This window comes from Passer domesticus, chromosome 6 (assembly GCF_036417665.1).
Source record: "Passer domesticus isolate bPasDom1 chromosome 6, bPasDom1.hap1, whole genome shotgun sequence".
Lineage (NCBI taxonomy): Eukaryota > Metazoa > Chordata > Aves > Passeriformes > Passeridae > Passer > Passer domesticus.
In genome coordinates, this window is record NC_087479.1 from 46,570,920 (window position 1) to 46,588,699 (window position 17,780).

The 17,780-nt window shown below is 42.8% G+C and overlaps 1 protein-coding gene across 10 annotated transcripts in view; it reads right to left on the reverse strand.

Annotated features, from left to right (window-relative positions):
• Nucleotides 1–17,780, reverse strand: part of MOB2 (MOB kinase activator 2) — a 108,788-nt gene that overhangs the window by 19,652 nt on the left and 71,356 nt on the right. Inside the window, exon 1 of one of the 10 annotated variants that reach the window (XM_064425211.1) lies at nt 10,714–10,731. The exons of 8 other annotated variants lie outside the window; for them this stretch is intronic. In XM_064425211.1, the coding sequence (XP_064281281.1) occupies nt 10,714–10,715 (2 nt within the window). In that variant the 5' untranslated portion in view covers nt 10,716–10,731. Of the gene's footprint in view, nt 1–10,077; nt 10,257–10,713; nt 10,732–17,780 lie in introns of those variants that run through there. One more of the 10 variants, XM_064425202.1, reaches the window with a different exon arrangement.

Consider the following 17,780-nt stretch of genomic DNA (forward strand, 5'->3'; position numbering starts at 1 on the left):
GTCCAAGGCAGAGATCTACAGCATACCTTACACTTCTCTAATTAAAACACACGGAGAAAGGAGAAAATTGGCTCTGAACTCAAAGCAGACCATGGCAGAGCCTGGTTGTTACATGTGCTGCAGTAGAAAGGTCACCCACAGAGCCTTGAGAACAACTGATCTGCACCAAGATTTGAAAGCAAGTTTTGGAGTGGCTTTTAACACCTTTTTCACTCTGGGGAAGACAAATATAGATCTATCAGGTTTGTTATTATATTCAGAGCAGTATTTTTTCTGCAGACAATTTGAAACTCTGGAGGCCAGAAATACTACCTGCAGAGAACAAGGAAAAACAATGTAATGGAAAAAAAAAGTTTTATCTCTTTTGAAGTTTTTAAACTCTCCAAATTGAAATAAAAATTTAATGTATTGTAGTAAAACCACAAAAATTTCTCAATTAACAAATCTACTCCCTGTGTATTTTCTGATACATCTATTAATTTAATCAGTGATTTATTATCCTCTAATCTCCTATTGGAACACAGAGTTATTTTGACTTTTACATCATTATTAAATTCAGCTTTTGGCAGCAACTGCTCCTCCTGGCTATTCTGATGCAGCCCTGTTATCTCTAGATGAGCACATCCAGTACCCTGTGGTGCACCTTTGTGGGGAGGGAGTTCACCACCAGAGCACATAAATCACTGAAGGCACTGTTATGTCCCAACCCTGATGAAGTTTGTAGAGCTGGAACACTGCAGAGTTACCTTTTTATTTCTAAACCAAGCAAATTTGATTTGGAAACCTCATGGCCTTGTAAATGTGGGATTTCACAACATGGCTTGCACAGAGTTGCTTTTCAGGATGGAACTGTGCTTTAATTGCTGGGAATTACTTCACCATGGCAACCTGGCTTCAGCAATCAGACTTCTTGCTATATAGCCCAAGATATACAAATGCAGACAGCTCGTTCTGTTCAGAGAGTACCAGGGTGCAGACAAGTTTGTCTTGGTAAAAAATGGTTTCATTTCCTCACTGCCATCTTGCCTTGCAAGCTCTCTTGGTATGACAACCACCAAAAATTATCTGACAATACAGACTGGTTTCATGCACCACTGTAGCCTAAAGAAAACCTGCAACAGCAAAACCATGTTAGATATGGAGGTCAAGCTTACCCACATACTGTGTTTTAAAGAGGGGTGCATATAGTGGCTCCTCTACTTGCAATGTGAAATCACAACTATTTAGGCACAAAAGGCATCTTGTATCAGAAGGACAAGTTAGTTATTTCTGTAGGGAAGAGACTGAAAATAAGTTCAGCACCTGTCTTCCTGCTACAGTTCCACCTTGGAAAACGACACCTATAGCACACAGTAGGCAGGAATTAAACAGCTGAAACCTCCACATAAACTTTGTCTGCTTTCCATCTAAAAAAATGTGGTTTAATGAGACAGAAATGTGCTAGGGCACACCACAACTGAGAGTGCACATGGAAACACAGGTATCAACGCAGCTACTTCAAACATCTCCGCTTTCTTTGCAGGAGCTTCAGTACACAGTATAAACTCAGACAGAATGGGGGGAAAAATAAAAAACCTAACTTGTTTTCACTCTTCATAAGCAATGTTACATACCTGCACCTGTTGCCTCACTTTTAAGCATGTGCACCAGCACACACATGTGCATCTTGCACTGAGACACAGCTGGGGGGAATTCAATCACCCACCAGCCGCAAGTTATTGAGCAGGTTGGGCAAAAAATACCAATGTGCAAAAGCAGCCCCACCTAAAATTTTCATCCTCTATATCAAGCTCCACAAACTCATCTTTTACACCTTAAATTAACCATATCATTTTAACAAGGAAGGATATTTATTCACAAGGAAATATTATGGGTCAAGGTCACTTCTCAATGGCAGAGATCAAAAATTCTTTTTCCCCATTTTTGTTAATATTTTGGCTTTAATTTAATCCCAAATCAGTTCAGGTAAATCCAATCTCTCCTGGCATGTCTTAGACCAGATCCTGCGAGGAGAAGCAGGGCCTTTCAGTTTTAGTGTACTATCTTGTTAAACTTAAAAATTGAAGTCCATAGAAGGCATAAATTGTATGTCTCCTCACAGGGTCAGAAAGTCAGTGGGAAAAGGAATCGAAGCATTATCTTAACTAGGTAACTTTCATTAACAAAGGATACATACAAACTTTCACTACTGTAACCATGCAGTTAATTTTTAAAGATTTTTGACAGAATGATGCAATGCTCTGTTCAGTTTTGTCAACAATAGCACACAGCTGTTTCAGAATTTCTTAGAAAACACCATATTGTAGCCTTTCTGTACAACAGAGGAAGGAAAACATCTATTTAAAACACAAATTACGGATTCATAGGCTAAAGTAAAGAACATTTGAATGACTGATTGAAAAAAAAAAAAAAAAACTAGGGTGGGTAATAGTTTAATTACTGGTACAGTTAGATCACTGTTAATTAGCTAGTGGGACAGCAGTGATTCCCAACCCTAATTTATTACTTTTCCAAATACAACATAGGAGACTGAAAAGCAAGTAGAAACACCTTTACAGACATACTAATCCACTAGCAACCAGAAAAAAACCCATAGATATATCCAAACTTGTAGCGTTACCTCCAAGAACATGTTAAAATACAAATTCAGTCTTCTAATTAAGTGCTGAAAGCACAACCAATAAATTGGTTAAAGAAAACTAGTATTTTCAAAAACAAATACTAAAATTAAATGCACAGTTGTGCACTGAAGTTGTTCCATTCCCTTAGCTGCATGAGCAAATGACAAAAGGGATCTTTAACTGTTCATGTGGGATTTGCACCTGATCACTTCACAGGAGCTGAGACCAACACCTGAGACATTCCTCAAAATCCAGTGTGAAGCCACACTTCTGCCCCAGCTTTTGCAACTCAGAGTAATTCCTCAAAGCAAGGGATGGTTACGTGTGGATTTAAAAACGTACTGATTTGAATGATACATCTAGACATGAAAAAAAAACCTTTCTATGCTGCAAAGCAACAGAAAAATAACTATTTCAGTTGAGAGATAATACAGCTTCCCCTCTGTCTCACACAGAATGTGGTCTCACGACCTAAGCTTTATCTTTACCCTGCATAATTCTAAAGAAATTTATCACATATCAAAACTGGGGACTCCGTAAAAGAAGGAATCAGCAAAGCCTCTTTATCAGAATTTTCCTTTTCCCTGTTGTGCTAAATGCATCTTGCTGACAGTCAGCACCTTCCCTGTAAGGCTTTGGTGCTCTGAGCCTGGGCTGTGTGGACACATTGGACTGAAGAGCAGATCTGGGTGTGAGTGGAGCCAGCAAGGTGCACCTCATGTCATCCCACCTCTGTGTGAAGTTACACAAACCAACAGTGAAGAGACCCAAGCCTTCCTTCTTCAGTAACTCCATGTACTTTGGGTGGTGTGCCAGGACTACTTTTTGCAGAGAGTAAGCTAAGAATTTTGATATTGTGCCACTACCTGCCCTTCTGAGGACAGCTGCATTCACTGCTGATTTTTATATTTTTTTAATAAAAGGAATCACAGACATGCACAATGTTCCTTTCACCTGGGGAGCATCTGCTACCACGTGTTCCTGCTGCCTGAGCAAAAGCACTTCTAAACTTATTTCTGTACCAGACACAAAAGAACTTGAAAAATTAACAGAGCAGAATTTTCTGACAAACTCAAGCAACCTGGCTTTAGTGCTAATGGGCTCCATTCACTCAAAGAAGCAGGTTTGTTCTTCAGAAAGCTGGAAGAAACAGTTAATCCATATATCCAACCCCCTTTCTAGAGACTAGGTGCTGGCAGCTCTTAAAAGAAATGCAACATCTCTTCTATGACAGCAATTTGCTGAAGTTTCATTTAAGATTCGTTTGGTTTGAACCCCACAACAGCAGGGATTAAGAAAAGAATTTTACAATTCCCCTCAACAAAATAACGTTTTAACAAACTCAATTTTGGTGTAGTCACAGAGAGATGTACGATAGAGGAACAGACAGATTTTGCCTCAGCCATCTTAGAAAGAGGACAACAGATAGGAGATCACATTCCTAACACTGCACCTTTTCAAAAAAAATCAAGAATGGCAAGAGAAAAGCTCCTTCTACAGAGGACTTTTTCTTCCTCCTAAAAACCTACCAGGTAAAGGTCTTGGAGTACACAGACATTTGAGATCCCAGAGAACAGCAGACAGAAATTGTGTGAAATAGATAACTTTCCCAAAACAGCAGCACCAGAAACATGGGCTATTGCAACACAGGAAAAAAATAGAGACAAACCAGGAACTGTAGTCAACTCCCAGAAGGATGAATGCTGCACACTCATACTTTGCTCATATATAAATGAAATAATCTTCCAGACTGAAACAAGCAGCTAAAATCTGGAACAAATCCTATATGCATACCAAGAAAACAAGATAAAAGAAGGGTGAATAATTTCACAAGTCTGAGGATATAATCAAACCTATTCTTTGTAAAGTGTCCAGGAGGCATCTTCAGTAAAAAAAGAAGCAAGCATACTTTTACCTCTGAACAAGAGGAAAATGCTATTAAACCTTGGCCAGGAGCCCTTTCTGTATGAGCTCTGGAGACACCTTCCAGGGCTGTTTCCACATAGAGAATTTTAGCAGTGCTCTCCCTCTGGCTATCGCTTCACAGGATGTGGAACACATAACCTAAATACAACTCCATGCTGTAAATACCTCTGAAGAAAGACACCAAGCTCTTCATTAAGGTGATACACTGTACATGGTTCAGCGATACTCACAAAGGTTTCACAGAGGATTATTCCAAAGAAACAGAGGAGTGCTGGTGTGCTGGACCCACCTGTGAGGCACAGCACCTTTGCAGAGCACAGCTTTAAGTCCTGAGCTCCAGCAAGAGCCCCAGTCATGACATGGCTTTGCCAGAGGTATCTGGCAGCTTCCTGGGGGACTGAATGTCAAGCAGGGCACTACAAGTTTTGTGTCTACAGCTAAAAGAGACTTTGCTATCCGTGTATGCTGGGAACACCCAGCACACACAGGGAGAGCCACCTCTCCAGCAGGCACATCCCAGCCAGATGAGTCCATCAGGCTGGCAGTGCCACCCAGGCCTGCCTCCTGTCACCAGCTCTGTCCCGAGGACAGGACACTTTTATCAAAGAGCAATCTCCACAAGCACATCCATGCTCCCATTCACACAGAAGAGCCACCAGAGTCCCTCCTGCCTGCTCACCCCTTGCCAAAGCACAAGATGTTACTGCCCCGTAGTGTCACCAGTCCTTTCCGAGCAGCTGAGAGTCCCAAAAGGCCATCATTGTATGAGGAATCAGCTCCTGTTACAGAAATATTCAGCAGGACACAGCATGACAACTAGTGATGTCAGTTGCCCTGAACCAAACATTTTGAACTATTTCGGTACAATGGAAAATTGTGGGAGGGAGAAAGAAAGAAAAAGAACAGGATAAAAATAGCCAACGTGGCTCTGAAGAGCATTTTGCCTATAAGCCCCTTTCCCTGCACACTGTCCTCCCTCCCTTCTTAGCTAGTGTTAAACAAGGCTCCTCTAAGTATGTTCTAATACTGTGAACCAGACTAAATTATTGAAAAATGTTTCTGCCTAAATTAGAATAAAACAGGATTGATTTTTTAAGTATTTGCTTTAGTCCTGCTGATATACACAAGCATTACAGACAACAGCTGTCTGCAGCCATGGGAGTCCAGGCAGCAGAGGAGAAGCTTCTCTGCTCCTACCCATCTCTGTCCTGGTTCATGAACACAACAAGACAACCTGGCATGATCATCTGAAAAACAGAGTAAAATGTCAAAATCAAACTAGTTTCTTCCTCATCTTGCTATGATTTGAGAAACAGAGAAGGAATCTAATTTTTCAAAAACTTTTGAGTGCTGGCTATAAAAAATACATAGCAGCATCCAGAATGCCAACTCAAACTTGCTAATTTATCCAAATGAAACAATCATTATCACCCTATCACTGAAGACAAGTAACGACATTCCTGAAAAGTGCTTACCCAAAAAAGAGTGGGGTTGGTTGTTTTATTTTTAGTTGGTATCCAAATCAATGCCCGTACAATGCTGTAAAAAGGGAGGCTCTTATGGGAAAGTGGAGGTTTAACTTATCTATTTCCACATTCATCCAGGACAGTGTGTAGATATAAACCACACTGTAATTTATCAAAAGACATTACACAGTGACATCACAACTCTGCAGCCTGCATCATTCCTCTTTCCTACCACTGTATCCCTGATTAAAAGTCAACTATCCCAGGGGGACTCAGCTCCACTGGAGACTTAAAAGGAAACACACAGACTAGGAAGCTGCACGGGGAACAGTCTCTGAAAATTGCCAGCACAGGAGCCAAAGTGTCACAGCACTGCAAACACATTCAAGCATCTGCACCAGGACTCAGGCACTGGCACAGGCAGTGAACATTTTGTCCTGAACTCAGCAGCGTGTGGCTCTGAAAAATGCTTATGGCTGGCTCCTCTGTTACCCACTGGGAACAAAGAAGAGAGAGATCCCTGGAACCTGAGTCTTCCTTCCACTTGTGCTGCTTGAGGCCAGTAAAACACAGACCTCTGCAAGGAAGCTGACAGGAATACACGGTGCCACAAGAAACTTGGACAATTAATGAAATAATGCTAAAAAATAGAATAATATTCTAAGTTTTGACATTATACTCTTCGCCTTTTCTCCTTCCACGTCTCTCAAGAAACCACTAACTCAAAGAAATCAAAATAATAAAAACTGAAAAAACTGCACCCATTTTAGGCTTTTCTTCCTCTCTAATTATGGGCTAAATAATAGCACAATTCATTACAGAAAAGGGGAAAAAATTACTTTAACATATTGCAAAAACATATGAAGTGAAATTAAACAGCCCTAATTAAACACCATGTTAAAGGACTTCTCAGCTATGCTGTGACTAATTTAAAGGGGAGATGACACTTTTCTACTGCTGTCTCAATTTTTTTAATCATTGCAAGTGCGCAGCCTTGGTCCCATCCCTGAAGTGTTAAACAGTTTACCAACCAATATGATGAAAGATACAAGCATCTCCAGAGCTCTTCATAGCTGAATCACTAATAATTTAAAAGAGCAATAAACCTAACCGTGGCTTTCATAAAACATTAATTAGAAAGACTGAGAACACATCTGTTGCTTTTGTTATGTTTTTTCCCCCTTTCTGGTTCAGCTGTCTTTCCCCCATGCTCTTTTAAACTCTTCTCAGGTTCTCAGGACTGCTGTTCTCATGAAGTCTCTGCTTCCTCACACCTCCCTCCTCCTTTCCTCGGTGTATTGATTCCTCTGGCAGCTGTTACTGCTAACGTGTGGCACACACAGCACCCAGCAGGCAGGAGGAGCTGGACCTACTAATGAGAGCAACTTGCACATTAAAAGCTTCGAGTGTTAGTTGTAACTACTCACACTCAATGTAAATAGCTCAACAAATCTGCTATGCAGGAAATCAAACTGATAAACTATTGCACAAGAACACCTGAGCTTTATAACTCACAAGCAGGAGAGGGATGGAGTGGAGGCAGTTTAGAGTGAACACGGGCATTCTATCCCTTGTCCATTGTGAATTTCTGCAATTCCTTGGCAGGCTGTGGAAGGCTGGGAGGAAACTGTGATCATGACAGTTCCACTTAGGTCTCAGAAAAGGGCCTAAAATGCAGCAGGGGCTGCTCATGACAGCAGGCTGTGCACAAGCAAGATATCCTCATCCTCCATCTCATCACCAAGCCACTGGCAATGGCCTGATCAACAGAAGAAAAGTTACTCCATACAGAGTTTAGCATTGTATAGACTGCAGAAAACTCCATCAGCAGTTCTAGGTGGCCAAGCTTAGAAGTGGTATTTGATATGTTTCCTCTGAAAGAGATGGCAAGATAATACAGTAATTTGGGATACATCTCATTTAACTTCTTGTGACTACAGCTTAAGCATTACCCCACGAGGTGGTCACTCTATCATTGCAGGCATTGCACCTCTGCATTCAGACACAGGACACTTAAGGGACCTGTTCTTTTCTACCAACAATAAGGTGGACAAAGCTCAGCTGTGGGTGCCTCTGTTTAGAGAAATCCCATCCCAGCTGTCACCAATAAGCCACCGGTTTTGGCCTAAATGAGGTCCCACGTGGCTCCTTCTTCCACCATCACTGACTGGGCTCACACTTTCTGAAGCACTAATATCCCATTTCTGCAATAAGGAAACTTTGACTGGATGTAGTATTTACCTGGCTCCTCACCAGTGCCTGTGCTTTCACAGTGCCTGAGCTCTTTACAGAACAGGATGAGGTTATATTTTACAGAACAAAGCAAGATGATGTAAAATGCTTAAGGTCAGATAAGGCATCTGAAGCAGACTCAAGAAATAAGAGAACCAGTATGGCCTCTAAATAAAATTTTTGTGATTTCACAGTTCTCTCTAACCATGAGCAAAGGTAACGCAGGACAAAAAGACACATAACTACAAATCAGTAATCACTCCCATCTAGCTCAACAAAATAAAGTTGTGCTATTAATTCATGAGTCCAAAATATTTCATAATGTGTGACAACAATATTTTCCTGCTTTCACAGCAGTTTTATAGTACACATCGAAAATCAATCTCAGAAGAAAAGCAAAATTATGCACAATTTCTGCAGGTACTCCAGTAGGAGGAGAAAGGCTGAGGTTAATGTTCCATTTTTTAAAAAGTGTGCACTGAACAAATTAAAAATATATGTTTCACTTCTAAGTCAGAGGAACTTACCTATAGTTTAAAATAAACTGCCATAGATGCTTAACAAAAGGATTGGCAATTCTTCCCTACAGAGGCACCCATCTATTTACATCTGGGAGTGCTGCCAACAGAACAGCTACCAAAAACTTCAAAAGGTTCACATCATGAATAGCAAGTCGCTGGCCAAAGGATTTTATGATATGACCAGCTGTATAACACCATATTGAATTATAGACACGCTGCCCCCCAAAAATGCAAAGAAGGAACTTTAAACTTGCTAAAAAGCTGAAAGAGAAACCTCAATTCTTTAAATTAATGTTTTCTACGGGAAAGTATTTTTAACAGGGGAAAAAAATCCAAACAACTGCACTACGGGACTTTTTAAAGAGCAAATCTAAGCAGCTGTTCCCACCAAGGCTGCTTCAGGCTCAGCGAACTCCTCTAGCTGAAGTCCCAGCCACAGCTCAGCCGCTTTGTGATCAGAACATTCTGCTTTAATAAATGGCTCCCTTAAACTCGCTTGGGGAGAGACGTGAGTCAACAGAGGAAGAGAGGGATAATGTTTCTGTTGACAAACATTTAACAATTGGCAACAGACAGTAGGAAACGGGGAGGAACGAAAGCTTGCCAAATAAAGTTATGCTGGAGGAACAAGGCTCCTTTTTGGAGCAGCACTGCAACTCTCCATGGATTCCAGAAAAATATCTGAATACAACCAAAATAAAAAAGCTGCAGTTGTTGAAGAACGAGGCTCCTAATCCTAATATTTGTGGTGACGTTTTTCCCTACCAGCCAGAACGGGTCAGAACTCCTCCGAATCAAATTACTGCACATCCTTTGCCAAAGAGTCTGGTTTTGGTCTCAGTAGTCATCCACGTCTCAGTGTTCACACAAGCCCTTTTGAGCTGCATGAGCAATTTTTCCCCCTCATCTTACAACATTTCTGTAGACAACTTGCCAAAGCATATGTAGCATCTTGGTCAGACTCCTTATTCAGGCAAGCCAGGACCTTCACTCTCTGATTACGTCCTGGAAACTCAGCTCTCATGAAAGCGCAAACAAAACCCGACTGCCGTATTAAGGGTGAACAAATGCTCCTCTCCAAGCGCTTATTGCTGCTCCAACTTCCAGCCTCCCCGATGGCTACACAGGATCCAGAGGGAGCCAAAAGCAGCCTCCCTCCTTCCTCCAGAGGAGCGGGGCTCAGCAGCGCCCGTGGCCCCGGCCGGAGTTTTCACTCCAGCTCCAGCTCCAGCTCCCTCCTCCGCCGGGATGCCCCGTGGGCAGCCGCCCTGCCCTGCCCGGCGCCGCGGCCACCGCCGGACCCGTCCTTACCGCAGCACTTTGCCCACCGCCTGCAGGACCATCTTGCAGCTTAATCCGGGCTTGGGACTCTGGGCGAGCACGGGCCGTTCACCGGGGAGGCTGCAGTGATCCCCCACCATGGTACGGCGGTGCGGAGCGGCGATCGCGCCTCGCTCGGCCCGGGCTCCCCGCCGCCGTCCCGGCCGCCCGCCCCCGCCGGCCCGGCCCCGCCAATGGCGCTGGGGGCGGGCGGTGCCGCGGCTCCTCCGCCCGCCCCGCCCGGCCCCGAACCGGCCCGAGCAGGGCCCGGCGCCGCCCCCGCGGCCCTCGGCGCTGCGGCCGCTCGGGGAGCGCGGCCCCGCCGCCCTGCACAGCCCGGGCACCGCCGGCACGGGAGCGCGGCTGCCCGGCACCGGCACCAGCACCGACAGTGCAATCCTCCGCCCTTTCTCTGGCAGCCGGAGAATAAGCAAGGCAAAGTAGGACGGTGCCTGACGGAGCGGGACACGGGGCAAATGTTCCGCTTTGCTGTCCGCACTACGGGCCCGTCCGCAGTGGGGCCAGGCTGGACTCCCGCTGGGAAACGGGAATAATGATGCCTTTTGTGAGCAAGGTTCTGGCACTGCGCTCAGTACGCTGTGTGACCAGAGCTACAGACAGCCTTACATAGTGCATGGTAGCCCCGCAATGACATCGAGACCCTTATTAGACACTTCAGCAGAGGAAGGGTGAAGAAGAAGGAGGCTATGAACAGCAAGAGATGACTTGCCACTGTGACCAGAGTTAAGAGCAAAGCGCTTGGGTAATGCTCCTCAGAGGATGAGTGATGAAGCAGTGTCCCCAAACACAAGGACCATTGTGACCCATCTTGCCTGGATAAACCACTTGGCCATGCGTTTTCCTAACAGACCTTAGAAAGGCACTGTATGTCCAACTCCTCAGCCATGCCATGTAAACACCAGTCCACACCCCTTTTGGACAGGCAGCTGTGCCCACTGGTTGCAGATGTAGCATTTAGAGCCAGATCACCAAAAAAAAAAGTGACAAGTGTGGCATAATGTGACCTGGAACAGAAAGTCTTGAGGACACTACTTATTCTGACACACTGGAGCCTGGCCCAGGACATCTCAGCGAAAACAGTGTGTTTGCCATTTTATGTACACCTGCAAGACTGGCTGCAATCTGAAGGGGCAATTCCCCATTCAGGGTATAGCCAAATGCTCCAGTTTGCCTACTGAACAGGCATCTTTCCCTGTAAACAGAAGGCAAACAGGCTTGTTGAATTCGGCTTAGCACAAACTGTGACATTGCTGCTGCCACCAACCTGGCATCACCTGGTCAAAGCAGGCTGGAATGTGGCTGCTGTTTGCACAAACCCCAGAAACCACAGCACCGTGATGCAACCTGAAGGAAGAATGTGCTGCTGCTCAGTCCCAAAGCATCTACCCAGGCAGGGGTGTTTGTCAGCTCTGCACTTTTAGTTCCATGTCCAAGTTAGGCCTCCTCACCCTTGTGAAGCAGGAGGTATTTTGATTCCCACTGTACAAGCAATCCACTTAAGATGGAGTTTTAATGACTTCACTGATAGCACACAGGAAGCCTGCAGCTGAACACAGCTCAGTTTTCCACACTGAATCCTGGCGCTTCATACAGGAGATAATCCAACCTGCAAAAAATCTGATGCTCTGTCAACCTTTTCCCCAAGTAAGAGCAACTTGTGACAGTAACATTACAAAGCAAGAGTCCTGGCAAATGGAGGATGGGCACCTGCCAAAAGGGCAGCTGCCCTTGTCCACCAGTGAAACCTGCACAGAGAATTTAGTTTTTTAAAGAACCACCTTAAAAACAACAAGCCTGTGATATAAAGCAGCTTAAGTTTTAATAAAAGTCTGTCTATCCAAAGTAAATTAAAGAAAAAATCCAGGGGTAAAACCAAAATAAATACAGCTCTGTGGTATTACAGTTGTATTAGGAAGGTTAGCCTCTCCGTGACTCCGACTGCTAAACAGAGGCTCTTCAGAGATGGAGGTTCAGTGATCTCATGCAGGTTAGGAACTGATCCTCTTCTGGTAAAACCAAAATATTGACTGAAACACAACTTTCAAACCTGATCACTTTTTACTTTGGTGCAAAAATAAATGGCGTATTTCTCTCTTCTGCTAGCTTCCACATCAACTCAGCATTTTTCTTTCCCTTTCCTCAACCACATATCGCTGTGGCACCTATCAGTTTTCCTCTATTCAAGCAGTATCCTCTGTTTGGATCAACTACATGCTACAGTTTACCTGTAATACAGATTTTATGCAAGTTGTGGGAAAACCCAGCATCTCTAAGTCAATTTTAAATGCTGCAAAATAATAAAAGCCACATTATCATAGGAAGCACAACTTAGGCACGCACACTTTATTTATATGGCACCAACATAAATAATTTAAACCACATGTGCAGTACAGATTCTTACAACTTTTCACAAGATTTAGAAAACACAAATGGGTTTACTTGAGAGCTGCTTCATCCAGAAAGAAGAGTACTCCATCTAGAAGGAATGTTTATTTGAACACAGCTGCTGGTCTGATCTCCACCTGTGCGTATTCGGAAGGATGCATATCTTCACTTCCTTTAGGGTGTGTCTGCAGCCATCTGAAATCCTGCCTATTTACATTCATCAGAAGCCTCTTTTTCACTTGCTTCCTCAACATCCTTTGCATGTAACAACTGCTGCACCTTAGCCCAAGTGTGCTTCAGCATTGGTGAGCTGCTTCCAGCAAGTGCCTTACCCACCAGACAGGCAGCGTTGTGTATTGAAATCATCACTAAACGTTAAGAGGAATACCTATGAATGGACCTACAAACAGTTTCACCACTTGTATTGGATCTACAGACACAGTGACATCACCAGAGGCACAGGGAAGGGCACAGCAGGGCATTGGGAAGAGGGGAGCCCCATTTCTCCTCACTCACACATGACTATTTGTGCTAGCAGCACACTGATGGAAGGCTTTCTACACTGATCCCAACTACTAAGCCAAGGAATTATATTTATAAATTTTATGAATAATGCTTTGTATTTATAATGTTGTTATAAGCAGCACTTAACCATTATATACTTATTTGCCCCTTTTACCATTCCATAAAAAGTACATGTAAAGCAGCCACCACAGGGATGTATTCTGGTACTTGGAGGTTGGCAAAGAAAGTGAGTTGTATTCAACTCAGACAAACAAACAACGTCAAGGGAGAAAAAAAAAAGAAAGGTACAATTCAGCATTTATATGCACAGAAATGAGGCCTTGTAACATCAGACTGCAAAGTCCTGTTTTAAATTAAGCTTAAGTTTATTGTGTGTCCCTGCCTGACATATAACATTTCAATTTTGCAAGCTCATTAGCCCTTGTGTTTGACTTTAGTGTGCCCTGATACCACCTAGCCAAGTACCCTTTCCAGTTACCTCACAGGGTACTCCCAGGTGTCTGGAACCACTGAAAATCAGCAATGAGAACGTTTTATCCTTTAGCTTGCCTCTAAGCTGTATTTATACGAGATTACATTTGCTCTCCATTTTGTCATCCTCACACAGCAGCAGATGGCACGAGCAGCTCTGCTCAGTATCAGCACTACAGGCATGGATTTGGGGAAGAAGACAGCCTGAAGACAAGTTGTCTCAGTCTCAGAAAGCAGTTTGCAGTGGTCAGAGTGAAGGGGGAAATAGATTTTAAAGGTATGTGTCCACCTCAACTCTTGAGATAATAGCAGGAACAATAGGTCTTCCTGGCCACACACAGTGCAGAAAGTTTGTGCATAAAAGACTGAGCTTAAAAGCAGTGTATTTGTAGAGTGACAAGGTGCCTACATTTGCTGCTTTACTGAAAACTCTGCAAAAAATGACAAGTCAGTGTCTATCCTGCAATCATCTCTGGCTTCATCAATACTAGCAAGTGTTTTTTCTACAGCAAGCAGAGAGAGAAAAAAAAAAGGGTACACAATATTCTCACCTCATCCATAACATGAGAAACAATCATTTGCAGCAAGAAAAGCAAATCAGCTCGAAGTATCAGTAAAGCTCCATTGGGAACTCAAATTATACTAAGGCTTTTTGGAAGGGATGCACAAAATGAGACGAACCAAGGGTTCATCAAATACCACTTTACTTAACAAAAAGGAAAAAAAAAAAAGGCAGCAGCAAAGGAAAAAGTGCTGCTGTATGTACCGAACAGAGGAATCGTGATCTCAAAGGTACTGCATTTCTGACAAGTGTGTAGGTGCATCTATTGTTCTAAAATCCCAAATGTCAAGTTAAGCCAGGTTCAGCAAGTGTGTATGGATGAGAGATGAAGAACATGAATGTGTTGAAGGAAGCAGCAATAAAAGCAGCTCAACACAAGATACTCAACTGTACCAGCACTGAACTAATACCTGAGCACTATAAATAAAGGATGGGATGATCACACTCAGACTCCACATGAAGAGGTAATCTGAAATAGAGCACAGAGTTCATTTTTATCACCTGCATTTCAGCCAGTCCTCCTGACTCAGCCCACCTAAAATGCCAGAAGCCCTCTGAAAACACACACTGAAAGGACACTTGTTTCCTGTGCAGCTGTTCAGGTGTGGCAAGCAGATTCTGAGTCAAAGAATTGCCATGGAGTTGGAGCAGAACATCAGATTCAGACATCAGTTTGTGGAAACCCTGAAAACATACCACTAGATATAAAAACAATTTCTCTTATTTAGTTATTCTGAATCCTAGGCAAGTTCTAATGTTACTTCATTCTGCTTAAAGCTCCCCTGCTTTCAGCTGCAAAGGTTCTTTGCTTTATGTACTAAGTTGTTGCACACCATCCTATAGCATCCTATAGTTTCAGTGGATGAAGCAGTCCCTGTACAGTACCTTTCCTACAGACTTCATTGCAGTGGAGTAAAACACCACCACGGCACAGCCTCAGGACGCAGAGGGTTTCCCTCGTCCCAATTTGCAAAACAATGTGCTTGGCACTGCTATATACAGGAACAATAAACTGGAAAATATTTGCAAATAAAGAGCTCAAATCTATCACCCCCATAAACTGTCTTCCACAGAGACAAAGTGTGCTTAGCGAAAGCCTAGTAATAGCTCCAGGTGACACTGGGGCTGGAGTGACACACAACATCTGTGTCAGCAAGGGTGAAATCCCTTTTGTTTTTTCCTTGGGGAAAAAGGTGAGAAGAAAACACAAATGACTGAAGGTGTGCCAGTGAAGCTAATGCATTTATCACTTTGAGTGCCCAAAAATGTCTTTCAGCACATGCATCTCACCAAGCAAGTCAAAGGAAGAATCCTTATTAAGCAGAGTACCTGCTGATGGGCTGCCAGAGTGCTTACAGTACACTGTAAGAATTGAGATGCTGAATTTCTACCATTGCAGCTGCTGTTAGTTCCTTCCCGGAGATAATACAAGTGACAATTTCATCCCACATTTTACCATTCCTTTTTTTTTTTCTCGCCCTAATTTTAAAGTTTAGCTAGGCTGCACTCCAGGGAAGCATGAATGCAATATGCATTTGATACAGAAAAGCTAAAATGAAAGACTCCTGTTCTTTCTTTTCCTCCCCCAAATACACTAGACCTCAAGATTCATATAAAGAGGTACAACTTCTAAAACTTGGCTAAGAAGTTCTCCCCAGGGATTGTTTAACATATTCAGAACTACGTGCTACGTATATACAGAACTCTCACTGTAAGTTTTACAACACAACTACTGTTTCTACAGACTTGGGTAAATATGGCATGGAAAATTAAATCCTAATTGCAAATTGGCACAAAACTCTGAGCTAAGGAGTCAAATGTGTAATCAGCACAGGAAAGGAGTGTATCTGTGGCAGCAGTGTTATTGGTCAGGACTATCTATGCTTGGGTGGGAAAGGCACAGAAGGAAAAAGGGGAGATGCTGGGAGTGAACTTGCAGAGTTTTCCCAGACAGATGGAGAGACACAAAGGAAATAAAAGTTTCCCTTCTTTTTGGTGCTAAGAATGGCATCATTTCAGTACAGTAAATGATTTTATCTGGTAATGCCACATTTAGATGACAGCACAAGGAAAAAACAATTCATGAAATAAGCATGAAATTTATTCTATGAGATTTTTCCCCAAGCATGCATTACAAAACATAACACACAGAGCTTACATTATGTAATGAGAAACTATTTGTTGTAATTCCTGGCATTTACAGAATAACTCCTTAGCTACTAGTTCTGAAGAGCAGGACCACAAAATCCAGACGTCACAAAATTAACTTGCTTCACGCCCAGACCGGTGCAAATTTGCATTCCAAATTCAACTCAACACAGAAGCTTCATCCAAGCTAACTTGATTTCAGGCCCAGCACAGATTTAGCCATGTAAACAATGTCATAAAGTTCTAACCTAGGAGCTGGAATAGTTCAGATTTACTGTCCTGGTGAAGAAGTTCCCAGTGAGCACTGCAGTGTCCGCGCTGGGCAGCTCAGCCCAGAGGAGGGGCCCTTCCCAGTAAAACCTGTTGGGTCAGCGTGCCAGCCAAGGCATGTGCTGGACATGGACACTGGGATCACTGGGATCCACACACACACATGCACACACACCAAGGCTTTGGCACAGCTCAGGTTTCACTGCTGCTGTTTCAAAATAGTTGTGGAAGTAAAAGCGTGAAGATGTTGCCTTTGAAGAATCCTCAAACCTCATATACGGCTAAGTATTTCAAGCCACTTGAAAACATTAACAATTCTTATTCAGCGTGTTCAATGAAAGATGTGCAAATTTACTGGGAAAAAAACCCTGAAGTTTTATAGGCAATTCCTGACACTTGGCTATAGTAAAAATCTTGTACACAAGAACCCATAACACCCTCACATTAGAGTCTTGGCTGTGCCTGCAAGAGGGCATGTGGGACATAAATACTTACATAGCGACGGCCACACAAAACTGCATAGCATGAGTAGCCTGCTTAGTGTTTTCCTAAAACTTCTTACACAAATACAGCCTAAAGTTTTAATGCTCTGATGGCTTCAGAGCTATTCACTTGCCCATTTGATTTGAATACTTTGATGGTATAGAACTTCCAGCATTTTACAAAACCCAACACAATCATATGTAGTCTTAAGACCAACACTCTCCTACAAATTCTGGACAGATTTGGACAAAGAGTGGCAGAATAATACAATATAAAGTTAAGGCTACTATACATGTTTTCTCAGGCTCTGCACTAATATATTCTGGATGTGCACTGGCCTAGTTAAATGAGGAGCTGGTAGAATAAAAAAAGCTTGTGTACACAGTATTGTTGGGTTGTATCATGTTCATTGTTTCTAACTAACATTTCTCCAAAAGCAAGCTAAGCCACTGAAGGAAATCATGGCAGCAGTGAAAAACCAAAAAAAACACCAAAACACCCAAAAGGGGAAAATTTGTGGAAAACATCACTTCTTTATACAAAGATAATACAAAACAGAAGTACTTGATTATCTCAAACCATCACAAGTTTCCATTTTAGGCTTAGAATATTTAAGAGCTGTTTTTTAAAGCGAACCTCCTGGAAGCTTACAGAGGTCAGAAAAGGGTCTACTTCTAACAAATTGCCTTCCAAACTTCAGCTAAATTATCACTCTACATGACACAAGTATTCTTATTACTGTGATAGGCTTGCACTGCTAAAACACCATAAATAAAGGAAATCAACCCAACTCTCATGTGATCAAGGAAGTTAGAATAGACAGTGGAAT